The sequence below is a fragment of the Rhyacophila brunnea genome, unplaced genomic scaffold, assembly GCF_057557595.1.
Source record: "Rhyacophila brunnea isolate RB1 unplaced genomic scaffold, BYU_Rbru_1.0 scaffold_11, whole genome shotgun sequence".
Lineage (NCBI taxonomy): Eukaryota > Metazoa > Arthropoda > Insecta > Trichoptera > Rhyacophilidae > Rhyacophila > Rhyacophila brunnea.
The window spans coordinates 6439595-6453152 of NW_028232763.1; the positions used below are offsets into that span (position 1 = coordinate 6439595).

Sequence of the window (13558 nt, forward strand, 5' to 3'; positions counted from 1 at the left end):
GTAAATTTGTATGGCTTTCTTCATTGTTCCATATTTGATATTTACATTATTATAATGGGTAATAATTTTTATTTTTTATGTGCCACGAAACTGTCAGCTCTGTTTACATGGTCGTATTTTGCCTGGCGATCTTTCGACAGGCCCTTTGTACAATGAAAAAGCCGACGGCGCCTCATAAATTATATTATAATAGTATTTTAGCAGTGGGTAATTATTTTTATTGTTTTATTCTCCAAAACATCCTAATGAGTAATGTGTCACGATTTTGAACATTATTTTATGGTGACGAAAATAAATATAGGTTTATGATTTGAAGCGGTAATAAAATTTGAGTTTGAGTTCGACTTACTAAGTGCGATAACCCTATCTGTCATAACCGTAACCAACTCTGGGAGCATGTACTCAGCCCTGTGTATTACAAATACAAACGCGGCGAATCGCTCGCTAGTATGTGTTTAATTCGTATATGTGAACCCTGGACGGCCGCCATATTGACCGCGCGGTCAAAGCTTGGATATTTTTAACGTCTTCATTTTCTTCAATTTATTTTAGTGAGAATGCCACAAATATAGTTTATTTCTTGGTGTATTTGGAATAACTAATATATAGTTCATCTAGTAATCTATTTTTTAATTTTGAAATCGACCTGTTTTAGCTATAGTGACCGTTTTAACAGATCAGTTGACTGAAAATAAATGGCTCGCGTCGTTAGGGCTAATAAGACAAAAATACTCGAGAAAATTATAATACAATAGACTAGGGATTGAGAACGCAACATCAGCCTTAACCCTTTCTAAGCGTTACGAATCCCGACTTAGTACAACAGTGCGCGTTGTGATTTCAAGCATCAATAAATCGTAATAAATGTCAGTCAAACATACACAAATAGAGTAGTAAAAAATCGGAGTCAAGTTCAAAAATGATTATGACAGAACCTAATATTTTATGTGACTCTAAAAATAAACATTCGTCGCCTAAATCTGATAAGAAATCACGAACAAGACTTCTTCATTGAAAAAATGCCAGCTTACTCGAGCGGCGCCATGACACTTACGAAATGGTGCTGGACTAATGCGTCGATGACAGATTAACAAGTGTAAGAACAGTTCAGTATTCTTATAGTCTACCGGCTACCATTTCGACAAATATGTCATACACATAATGAATAATAATATGGTTTATGACTTTTATGAGCATTTTTGTTGAGTGTGTTGAAAAAATATCAGTCATAAATAACTCATTTTTATAGCATCCAGGACATCTCAAACTGTGTAACTTTTGTTTGAACTCGCATACACATTGCAGCACTGCAGGCCGAGTATAAATAAATCATCCTTGAGAACTACTGGCTATTTGAGAGTGATGTACTTACCACCAGTGCCTGGTTTGTACCTACCATTGACCCCGAACTGAATGGAATCGAATGACACATAGTTTATATAACAAAATGGTTTATTTTTCGAATACCTATTACAATTCGTAAAATATTAAATTTCAAACACTTTTTGCACTTCTAAATGCTTTATAGTCACCACAATTTTATTTTCAAGTTCATTTGTTTTTTTTTTATTATATTACTTCAATAACCTGGTACTAGAATAGGTAATCTCTTATTTTATTATAATGACGTGATAGTAAGTAACTCGAGTTATTTTCGACTATAAATATAAGAAGAATTCTACATAAAAAAAATAGTAGTCATGAATCAAACCCTTTTGAATAGTATTACGAAAAAAATAATTCTCAAGTGTCTGTCTCACACCAGCAGACGATGATTTGCCGCGCAGTGTATAAAAATTCAGTAGCGCGGCACCTGGTGTTTGCGTAATACGACAATTTCCGCATTTATGCGGGAACGGGCGTCTGAGTGTTCGTGTCTTTTCTTTATAAATGGCTGATAACTAGGGTAAATAAATAATTTTTGTCTGTTTCACCTAATACTATAACCAGAAAATAGTATTTAAAAATGTTAATCAATGATAAACAAAGAGACATATTAAATCGCGGACTTCTAGGTATATTTAAATGACACCTGGTTCAAATTATTTTCCGAAACTATAAACTCGCGGATAATATACTGGCAGATAGGCGAATGAATGCAATCTCCAAAAGCATTCCTTTTGTAAAAATATTTTGTAAATTCACTTAGATCAATGTAACTTTCGAATATTCTATTTAACAGTTTACGCACCAAATAGTTTTTCAATCACTAAAAAACAATATAACTTATTATATCGCAAACTCGTATCGTTACAAACACGTCAGTCAAATGTCTTCGGCGCACATGCACTAAGAAGCGATAAGACACTATATACGCGGCAAATTTGAATTGGCCCGATGACTGATATATTTTTATTCAAGACACGCTCCCGAAAAATATTTATTTAAATTAGATAGAACAAAAGTTTAGGCTATCCATTGACAGATGTCAAGAGAAGGATGATTTTTGAATAAATTAAATCAATATTCGAATTATTCGCGCCTGGCGGAAAGCAGTACTAGGCAAACGAAAATCGAAATGACTTTAGTCAGCTGACGCGCGGATGACTCGCGCGTATAGGCTGACTAAAGTCAGTTGCCGCGTTAGAAAGGTTAAGCAAACTTTTGACAAAAAATAGATTTCTTTTAATCCTTACAGCACGAACGCCACAGCTGTTGTGTCCTGATTAGAGGGCCATTAGATATAATTAACATGTTATTTAAATGTGGTAATTAAAAAAGTATAAATCCTGATAATTTTCTTTTCCATGTTGTTGGTATTTTGATTGAAAATTAACCAAAATGCTATTTTACAGGACTTTTAACTTTTGACATTTATTTATTGATTACCTGTGGATGATTATAAATGTCTAACAAATTTATAATAAAGCTTAGAAATAATAATGTCTTTATAATATTTTAAAAGGCCTAATATGTCACATTCGCTTTTTATCCGTAACACTAAGGGGATATTCGCCCCTACGATGATTGTTTTTAAGTACTTTCCTGTGGAGATACAAATTTGCGGTTTTTACACAACAAAGCCAGTGAGGTACATATTGTTTTTTCATTAACTCATACAGCGCTGACGACACAGCTGCCGTGTTAGCATTAGATTATATAATATCCGATTCACTGCTGACCTACTAATTAATTACCACATTTAAATATTATGTTAATTATATCTAATGGCCAACTAATGCAAACACGCCAGTCGCGGTGTCAGCACTGAATGAGTTAAATGTGGTAATTAAATATTAACTGGTCCGCAGTGAATGAGTTAAAAATCCCAATTTCGCCAAAATGGTAGATTCGCCCTTTTTTACCAAACACCGATGATGTGTGTAACAAACTCAAACTATGCAAGTTCAATCTTCTGTAAAAATGTAAAGGACATACACGAGTTGAATTCCAAACAAACCGAACGTTCGTAGTCCATCCTTGAATGAGTAGAAAAGAAAAGTTTTGTTTTTATATGTTAATTTTATAATGACTATTTATAAGCAGCTTTTCCAACAAAGTGTTTCATTTTATGAACCTCGACATAGAACTTGAAAGGTTTACAGCAGATAAGCATTCATATGACTTCCAATACATAATACTTACACAGTTGTGATTCTGACCGAGACATTGTATGATTGACACTGGAATCGATAATAGGCACTAAAATTGCTGACCATACAAATGAAAGGCATTTCTTGTCTATTCTTAAATATTTTTATTTATTTTAATAAATGATTTCTAACAATAATAACATACTTAATTATTAACAATTTGCAAAACGTTCCCTATTTAGTGAATGTTGAATTAGACTGATTTAAAATATCTTTCAAGAAATATTTTATAAATGACAAAAGGAAGTTAGAATATTATACTAAAATCAAACTAGCGCAGTTTTACAAAGCCTCTTCCGGAATGTTACTCCGTAACTCTCATTTTAAATGCAGATAAATGCATAGGTTTAAAAAGTCAGATCGAAGGTGTACTTAAAAAACGTAAATACATCTTCTAACACATAGTTAATGAAAGCGAGGCTGAAAAAAGGGATCAAAGCATTGTGGATTCCTTATTGTAGCAAAATTCACACTTATACTCTGGGATATATTTTCGATATTATAAAGAAGTTTCTATATACAAAGAACCATGTAAAATCGCAAATAACGTTATGTATGTAATCAAAGCAAGATGTCAACAACAGGTCTCCATTTTGAATTTTGTTTACAATGCATTCAACGCTAACAACGCAGAAAATATAAATTTACGATTATAGTTACCAATTGAACCATAGTTAAAACATTCTGTGATAATAATTTTCACAAAATTATAAAAATGTAAGCTGAGGATGCTTCATGGAAGTTGATTCTAAATTTAAATTTTGCAATAAAATTCGCGGCGTGCAAGGTACCGCCATACATACACCTACCGGCAGTAAAAAGGTTAAAAACACAGCCGTTAATACAACTGAATTCCTCAATTTTTATTTTTTCATATAGCTGCTTAAGTTCAAATTCTCTTCCCTAGTAGAATTCGCTCTAATTCAATAATAACTATGATGGGATATCTAAACTTAAATAAGCTCAATTTCCAAATAGGGGCACTCCATTTCTTAAATGCAAAAATGATTTCACGTGGAACCCAGACAGGAATCACTGACATAAAATCATGAATGTAATAATTTTACTAATTGGGTGAATCTGAAATTCTAGTGGAATGTTATAGTAGAAGTGTGAAGTAGGTACTTTTCAAATGAACCCGCAATGCATATTTGCTTTTAGCTAACTTAATCAGTAGACCAGAGGACCTTTTTTTGCTTCAATTTCATACCATTTACGCTCTATTGCTGAAGAAGATTTTTTCAACATTAGCTTTAGTAGGTACCTACCTACATATCTAAAATTTGCGCACTGCTTCTCTTTCTAACAGTTTTTCATGTCTCTTCGTATGTGAAGCAATAGCAGTCGGTAGTAACCAGAAAGGACAACACAGGATTTATTATTCTAACAGTTCTCAGGAATGCAAACTGATCAGTTACAGATATCAGCAATCCAAATTTTGTTGTTGCGAAACGCATGCAGAATTGTTGTGTCATTGATCTCATCATCTCTATGCTTTCAATTCGATCCCTCTGTCAATCATATCTTTCTGTAATTTGTTAATTTTTTCATTAAGTTTATTAAAGTTGCTGAATTCTGAATAGATTATGAATGTTGCCAGAATGCTATTTCCTAGCAGCATGTACGGCACTTTTTTGTATAACTTTTGGGATGTGGCTTTATGAAATTCCCATAGTTTTCTAGTTTGCGTATGCATAACTGGAATTCTCACAGTACAGTATGTACTGGCAAGCTGTAACAAATAGATAACATATTAGTCTTTATATGGTAGTAGTGGTTAAATGGCATTCCTATAATACAGTCGCACTCGGTTATTACGATCATGGATATAGCGAGATCTCGGATGTAACGAGGAAACATTCGACATTTTAGTTTATGATTTTCTCCATACATTTATTCACTTTTATAAAGAGCTACTTATTGGTCATACCGAGCTAAAATATGATGAAAAATTTTCTTAAAACTGTTAATGTATCAATTGTTTAAAAACATTTCGACCCTAAGCAATAAAATCCGACCGGACAGGATGCCGCCGGAATCGGATTACGTTTATGACACTGATTAAGTGTCTAAATACCTACCTAATTTGTGTTTTCGCCTACAATATTAAAAAAGTATTCACGCGTATGGTTGAAATTGCATAAAAAATCTAAGGTTTGTGAAGTCACTAGGTACCTACCAGCGTTCATTACAATAAAAAACTTCTTTTGTAGTTTTTCTTGTTTCGGGGAAAAATTCTAATTGTGTATTTTTGTTTGAATTGCGACTTTTTGTGTTATGTGACCGATCATTTAAAAATATCTATTCTCTGATATAACGAGCAAATTCAGTCGGTCCCATCTTCCTCGTAATAACCAAGTTCAACTGCATGTAGATACAGGTGTAAATAATTAATATATTCCTCCAAATTTAATAATAAAAAAAATCGACAAATCGACACATTAATTAATGGCATGCAGCAGTTCATCATGATTTCTTAAATGTAGTAAATGATCTAAAATATTCAAAACATATGACAGTGATGACAATTATTTCTAATATCGTCTCTGTTCTGGCAGAACACACTAACTGGAGAATACTAGTTTTGAGTAATTTGACTTTGAAGTTGTTAAAATGTTGTGATGAAATGGTTTATCATGTGAGTTTAAGTAATCGTAAAAAGGATGACTTTAAAATAAAGACTGTTTATTTATTAAGAAGGTTTCCAGACGGTAAAGTTTGAAATAAGGAACATTTTGGTATAACTAACTCAATATGTCATTTTTTCGAATTAGTGTCTTCTGCCAGAACAGTGACGATATATTAATGTAAGTGCAACTCTGCGAATTAACTATTTTTGAATATTCAAGAGAGACTATGCTATGTGGGATTGCTTTTGTGCGATTCGACCATAGAACAGATAAAAAATAGAATTCCGATAGGTTATATTCAACACGCTACATTTTGATGCAGGGTTTTGAATGTGAGTGTCCTACGAATATTAAACATGCATTACGCACGTGCAATAGTGTGTGTAATACACGAATATTAAATGAGCGTGTTTCTGAGTTCCCTGGATTCGACTATGGTTCTCCTGCTCTCTTCTCACGTTTAACAAAATGCGGCAAAACATGTTGGTATTTAAAAAAAAAATGGCTGTTCTGCGGTATTGCACGTACATCGAAAATATGTTGCATTAACCTTACCATGTAATTAGCAATTGGGGCTAGAACAATCGGATAGAGTACACCGAAAACATTTTGAATCACCACTCCTTGAGTTTCTATGCAAATTGGACATATCTTTTTTTCCACCAAAATATTTGTTTGTATAGCCTATTGAAAAAAAAAAAAATTAGTATTATGAAACAAAACAAAAATACAATAGTCATATTGCCAATGCACAATTTTTTTTTCTGCAACACCAACAAAATTTGGCTTTTTGTGGATATTCTAGGTACAGCAAAAAGCTGTTTAAGATTCTTCTTTTGACCATGTGCAATCCTAATAGGATCATATGGACCTTCACAGAGAGGAGGTTTATACTAACAGATTTTTGTTTTCACGAAAAATGAATGTTAGCCACTTGCTCAACCTATTAGGTCCATACTCTGACTCAAAACACAAATCGAAAAACAATATGTGTATTTGTCAGGCCCAGGATTCGAACCTGGGACCCACAACATTATAAGCTGTTCGGCCGTTGTGGGTGTAGCTGTTTAAGATAATCAATTAAAAAAAATTTCAATGTTTGCCAAAACAAAACCAGAATTCAGGGCATATAAAACCGGGGGGTTCTATGTGGTTCAATACAGATATAATAATATATAACTGTATACGCACTGCACTATGTTTAAAATTCAATTTCTCAACAATGTTAAGATAAACGTGATCTAGTAGTAGTATTGAGTAGAATATTATGTTTACTGAATAATTTATTACCATTCGATGATAGAATGAACAAAATACTGTTGGCATTATGACTAATGGTAAATATGAAGCAAAGTGTCCGTATTTTCCAAGTTTCAGTTTATTGCGATAGTGCATATTTATTATGAAACCACAGATACCGCTCGCTCCTCCCATTATCCAAGATCCACCTTTTAGCGCCCAACTGTAAATGAAGAGTTATATATTAGCAAAGTTATATTATACCATAAATACGGTACGCTGCTTCCGTTTACAAACATTTACTAACTAGTCGAGCGTTCATGGAGCTGCGTGCGAAATGGTATACAGAAATCGCTTCGTGTTCCATAATGCTCCATTCAAATAACGGTGTTTGTACATGCACGTCTATTTGAAACAAGTATTCCTTATGTCTAAACAGAAAAATATTTTCCTCTATGGTCACTTTTTGATGTCTATGGGCGCTTAACTGTCAAATAAACGATAAATTTTCGCATTTTGCCGCTAGATATCCCTAGTAGTCTCTATATGTTGAACTCGCTATTACATACTTTCATATTTCTTTTATTTTTCGGTTTAATACTACATTATGGCCGGATAATCCGAATGCCGAATAAACATTATTGAATAAATATATAATCATTACAATATTTATTTATAGGAAATCTCTTAAGGGGACGCTCTACAGAATCGGCCTTGAGAATTGAAAATATGATTTTTTTACATGTGGTCCATAATAACTGGTCTACTAGTTAATATAAAAAGGTTGCCGCCAATGTTTGTCTCAATTAACTCCCTCCAAGTGAAGCTTGTGAAGTGAAGCTATGGGGTGACCAAAAAATAGTACTTTCTAATAAATGTTACTAAATTCAATATGTTTATCAGGTCTTTGGTGGGAAGTATTGCAACTGATATGATGGATATGATAACTTTTTTGATTATGTGTTAGCCACGATATAAACTTAATAATATATTAATAACTTTTTAACCTGAAATTGTCCGAGAACTAAACATACGAAGGATGTTGAAATACATATCTACCTACATTTTTATTTCATGTGCTATCCAAAAAATATTACTAATGAATAGTATTTATTTGTAATGTTTGGGACCTACGTATTAAAAATAATAGGTATTGTTTAATTCTAATGCATATTTTTTAAAACGTAGAATTTAGTGTCTGCCTATTATAAAAAGAAAGTGACTTTTTATTGCCTGCTCAACTTCACTTTTATACTAGTGAAACAAGTGGTAGGTAGTACCATTATTGTATGTAAAGCCAATGGGCGAAATAATTTATATCATGAGTGCCTAAAAATAATTATTAACATACAGTCACTATACACATAATTTTTTTATTCGCCCATCCGACTGGCGGGCAAATAAAAAATGACGCCAGGACTGTGCTGTCGACGCAATTAATTATTTTGTACTTTTTAAATTTTATTTATAATATATTTTATTTAAGTTTTGTGCATCTAATGCCGGGTCCACACTGGCAACATGTCGCGCGACAACCTCGATAAATTTTACGATAATTATCATACTTATCGTAAAATTTAACGAGGTTGCCGGCGACATGTTGCCAATGTGGACCCGGCATAATATCCACTGTGGTTCACGTAGTGGAATGGACCTGTTGTTTCTGGGGTCAACTAATTCAAGAAGTAAACACCCATGATAGAATTTTTCCAGTTTTAGTTGCATTATATTCCAAAACTCATTTCCGATTTATAAATGGAAATTTCTTGGTGTACATAGTAAACAAACCTACAAATAAAAAAAGACAGGAAGGAACATACCGATTCGTCGCCATTTTGGAAAGCGACGACTTTGCGTAAACAAATATCGCATGGTCTGCACGTGTGCGGTAAACTTAAATAGGTAATTTTGTGTATTTTATGTTTGTGTATCATGCATTGTTGGCCATATTTTCTGGCCTTTCTTGATTGCCGTGATACAATATGTTCCTTCCAGTCTTTTTTATTCATAGAAAAAAACAGTATGTTCTATTAGTTATATAATGTATTATGAATCTGTAATAAAATAATACACAATTAAAATATTTTCAAATGGAAAAAAAACACATTTTTCAAGCTTTGAGCCGTGCTCACTCATGAATGTCATTCTTCATTTAGGTAAGTAGGTATATACAAATTTTGATGTTATCTTGCAAATTAAACAGGTATCTGACCTTTTCACTATATTATACATGTACCTACATGCAAATGTAATGTTTTCAAATAACTGATATGGATTATATACCACTCACGGTGGCCGCGCGGCATAAGCGTTGGACTATCACGGTCTCGGGTTCGAATCCTGGGTCTGGCAAGTACACATATTGTTTTTCAATTTGTGTGTGAGTCAGGGTATGGACCTAATAGGTTGAGCAAGTGGCTGACATCCATTTCTCGTAAAAAACAAAATCTGTTAATACAAACCTCTACCCTGTGGAGGACCATATGATCCTATTAGGATCGGACATGGTCGAAAAAAAAAAAATATACCATCATATTATTTTCTTGAAATCATAAACATACTATAATAGTATTTGAGTATCAACCTATGCTCAATGTGAATTAGGTAATAATAATAAAATACCTGTAGATATATCAATAGTATGTTTGCTACGATATCCACCCAAGTTATCAGTATGTACTTGCACGGGTTTGATTAAAAACTATGATGAAATTAACATTTTAAAAATATTAATTCAAGTATTATTTTGACAGCCCTGTTTTCTGATCGGCGGCCACTTGCAGGTGTTTATCAAATAATAATTTGTAAGACAGCCGACAATACCAATAACAATACTCCGATGATTAGTGATTTTTGCGAAAATATCGATTTAAATTAACGTCCTAACGACGCCGATGTCCTTTTTATACTAGATTATATTTCAATCTCCTTCTCTTGAGCCCCCTCTTAACGTGGAGGGTAAACAAATAAAAGTAAATGGTTATCGTGATAGTATAGGTACCTACCTACCTACCATAAAATTATTATGCATAAATCGATTCCAGCACAATCATGTGAATTGAGTTGTTAAAAATATAATATTATATTTATTAGATTTTCATGAATCTGCGTCTGATGTGTATTTACTAACGAAACTCTTGAATTCGAAAGCGTCGCCGCTTTTACAATGTGACTGGGTGTGCGGTGGTATGACTTTAGGAGCAACGAGGAGATAAGGGAACGCACCAAGCAACCTCTCATTACGCTGAGAGTGAAGAGGCAACGTTGGACCTGACTTGCCTGTTCTTCAAGCCGACCGGATTCCGGCGTCCTGGAAGGCCACTAAATACTATCTATAGAGTGTATACGGCGGAGCTACGGGATGCTGGTTTGACCTGGAACGAAGCAAGAATACTGGCGATGGACAGGGATTCTTGGAGGCGCCGCGTGGTTTCCATATGCCCCGACTAAGGGGCAGATATGGCCGAAGAAGAAGAAGACAATATGTTGAATCTCCAAGCAGGCTATATTTTAAAGCAGTCAACATAAATAAATGGGGAAGTAGGAAATGTACAATACTTACACATCAGAAGATGGAGTCCAATCGTGTACAAGTTCCCATTGAAAATTTGTGGCCTGCTGATATGTCATTAACACAGCATCTTTATCATCTTTACTTGACACTTCCATCCCGATGTATAACTATGCCTCTGAAACGAATACAATGAAATACTCAAGGAATATCGACATAAAACAAATGACTTGTCATTAGGTTAGGCAATAAGAGATTTTCAGTGTTCGTACACCGCGATAGCATTTTTACACATCAGTATAAATATCTACTAACATCGAATACTTTAATTCATTACCTTCAAATTTACGTTACGGGTTTTCCTGTACTCAAGTTGAAATGTCAAAATATTACTTTTTAGGTTATATTATTTCCATAGACAATTTTATTATATAATGGTATGAAAAATGCTAAAAACTGGAAAAAAAAATGACGTTTCGAATGAAACCTAAATATTTTTAATTCAAAATTTAATAAAATAAACTTATTGTTTACACACATTAGTATACGGTTGAAATGCCTACGGATTACCGCTAGCTAGATCATAGCGCATGCAGCACAACTAGACCAGACCAGGATTGAATGGATAAAAAAAGAAAGAGATTAGGCACCATGTAATAGCGGCCTTTACACACACATTCTTTACCGCATGCTCAGGAGTGTACGCGCCGGCACCCGTTATTGAGCGCGTAATATAAGTACCTATGTTTAAGTCAAAACAAAAAGTCTGGGTTAAAGACCATAGACGGTGATTCGGTCATCTACCCTTAATTCGTGAATTACGTCAAAACTATCCAAATGATTTAAAAAACAGTAAACAGTAGTTCATCATTTGATTACAGATTCATCCTTAATATCCTCGACTCATAATCCATATTTGACATGTTTGCCGTTGGAAGCTCTTGATCCTTCGTGAAGAGCAGCAGATCGTAATACCAAAATGATGGCTCATATACCTACATCATTTCTTCCGCTACCGCTACGTCGACTTTCCTCTACTTTTTTTAAACTCTTTCCGAAAAAAAACCCCTAAGGCTTTGAATTTTTTTTACTACAAAGTCTCTATTAGCCCTGGGAAATCCTCTCTCTTTGAAGAAATTAATTATTTTTGCATACGCCACATCGCGTAAATTTCTATTTTCATATGCCGCCGATTTGATTCTCCACAAACATGGGAATATTTTATACATGTCCATAAGGTCCGTAATAAATTGGCGAGAGAAATTGCGAACGTTCATTTGTGACGAACGTAGTAAAATGATTTGACGTACGGTACACGTGAAAGATTAAACGTGGTAAAATGTGTTAAAAAACGACTTGACGTACGGCACGCGTGAAAGATTGGACGCGACCAACCCCACTCTTTCCGCTGTTCGCTACGCGACTTTAGACACGCGATCATTCCCATGCGACATCGCGCACAAGAGGCTTTCACGCAGACAAGATTGTGTGTGTGCAGGCTGCTCATGGCTTTGATAAAAAAGTAGGTATACTAGAATATGGAATATTAATGAGAATCTGATATTCTAAAGCACTAATTACGTGGAAGTGAGACTAGTGGACAGAGCTTGAAAAGGCATTCATCCAGCATTGGGTTTAAACAAATTGATAATAGTTTATGGGATTTGCGTTGGTCAAAGAGGTTGTACATTATATTTTTATCCTTGATAGTCGGTAGAATAATTATTGTCTATCATAGGGCCGTTTATTGAAAGAAAAAGTATTGAGACATGGTGTCGGTATCGTATCGGAAATCAGTATCGTCATCAAAGAAGTTGGACGATTACACTGATTACAGTCCCACAAACTTATCTGAAGAACAGAAAAAAGTGGAAATACTATGACGTCACATTGAAAACGCCATTCCACTGTTAGATTCTCTCCAGTTGCGAGTGTTGATTGGGTAGTTTTTGACTGTGGCTCCCCCATCAATTCTTCAGATAAGTTTGTGGCACTGTAGTTTTTTGATCGCCATCTAAAGAAAGTATTGATGTCAGTACTTAGTATCGAAAAAAAGTATCTATCCTAACAGCACTAAGATAAAAAATAATGACAGCTGTACTCAGTGTTGCCAACCGTACTATAATTATAGTATTTGTACTATAATTTTGGTCCGCGTATTATGTACGATATAAAACAGGTATAGTACGCCCAAAATACTATTATTTTGAATATCGAAAAAAATATGTAAAAAGTACTAAAATTTCGATATTTTCGTTCGATAAATTGGTGCAAAATACTATAATTTCGCAATATAAGAAGATTTGGAGAACCTGGAAAAAATGCTCGAAAAACGTAAAAAAATCCCTTGACTTTGGTTTAAAATGAAATTTCTTGAATTCTCGGTAAGCATTTTTGGTCGGAAGAGGTACCTTAATAAAAAGGGGTCTTGGAGTTTCTCAAATTCTCGGTTATTTTTTTCTGAGAAACAAAAAACCTAAACATTTTCAACTGAAACAACGCGTACTATATTTTTCTCCCAAATACTATAATTTTGGAGGCTCTGTACTATAATTCCACTTTGAAAAGATGGCAACACTGGCTGT

General features: G+C 34.0%; 1 protein-coding gene across 2 annotated transcripts; it reads right to left on the reverse strand.

Moving 5' to 3' along the window:
* Nucleotides 1–3708: 3708 nt before the first annotated feature.
* On the reverse strand, nucleotides 3709–11624 carry LOC147078317 (transmembrane protein 126). 2 transcript variants are annotated; one of them, XM_085958498.1, is made up of 5 exons: nucleotides 11512–11624; nucleotides 11025–11151; nucleotides 7514–7685; nucleotides 6779–6907; nucleotides 3709–5325 (listed from the first exon to the last, which is right to left on the reverse strand). In XM_085958498.1, exons 2-5 carry the CDS (start codon nucleotides 11129–11131, stop codon nucleotides 5083–5085), a joined length of 651 nt encoding a protein of 216 aa, XP_085814624.1. In that variant the 5' UTR covers nucleotides 11132–11151; nucleotides 11512–11624; the 3' UTR covers nucleotides 3709–5082. The 2 variants fall into 2 exon arrangements, with proteins under 2 accessions (XP_085814624.1, XP_085814622.1); XM_085958496.1 differs by lacking the exon at nucleotides 11512–11624 and adding an exon at nucleotides 11311–11388.
* Between the last annotated feature and the right edge of the window lie 1934 nt (nucleotides 11625–13558).

What these genes read in the sequence shown, in the direction of transcription:
- LOC147078317 (XM_085958498.1), bottom strand. Translation starts at nt 11,131, where the DNA reads ATGGAAGTGTCAAGTAAAGATGATAAAGATGCTGTGTTAATGACATAT. An exon ending in TGGACTCCATCTTCTGATGT is followed by an intron (nt 7,686 to 11,024) that starts GTAAGTATTGTA and finishes CTTCATTTACAG; the next exon opens with TTGGGCGCTAAAAGGTGGAT. An exon ending in GTTCATTCTATCATCGAATG is followed by an intron (nt 6,908 to 7,513) that starts GTAATAAATTAT and finishes TTTTTTCAATAG; the next exon opens with GCTATACAAACAAATATTTT.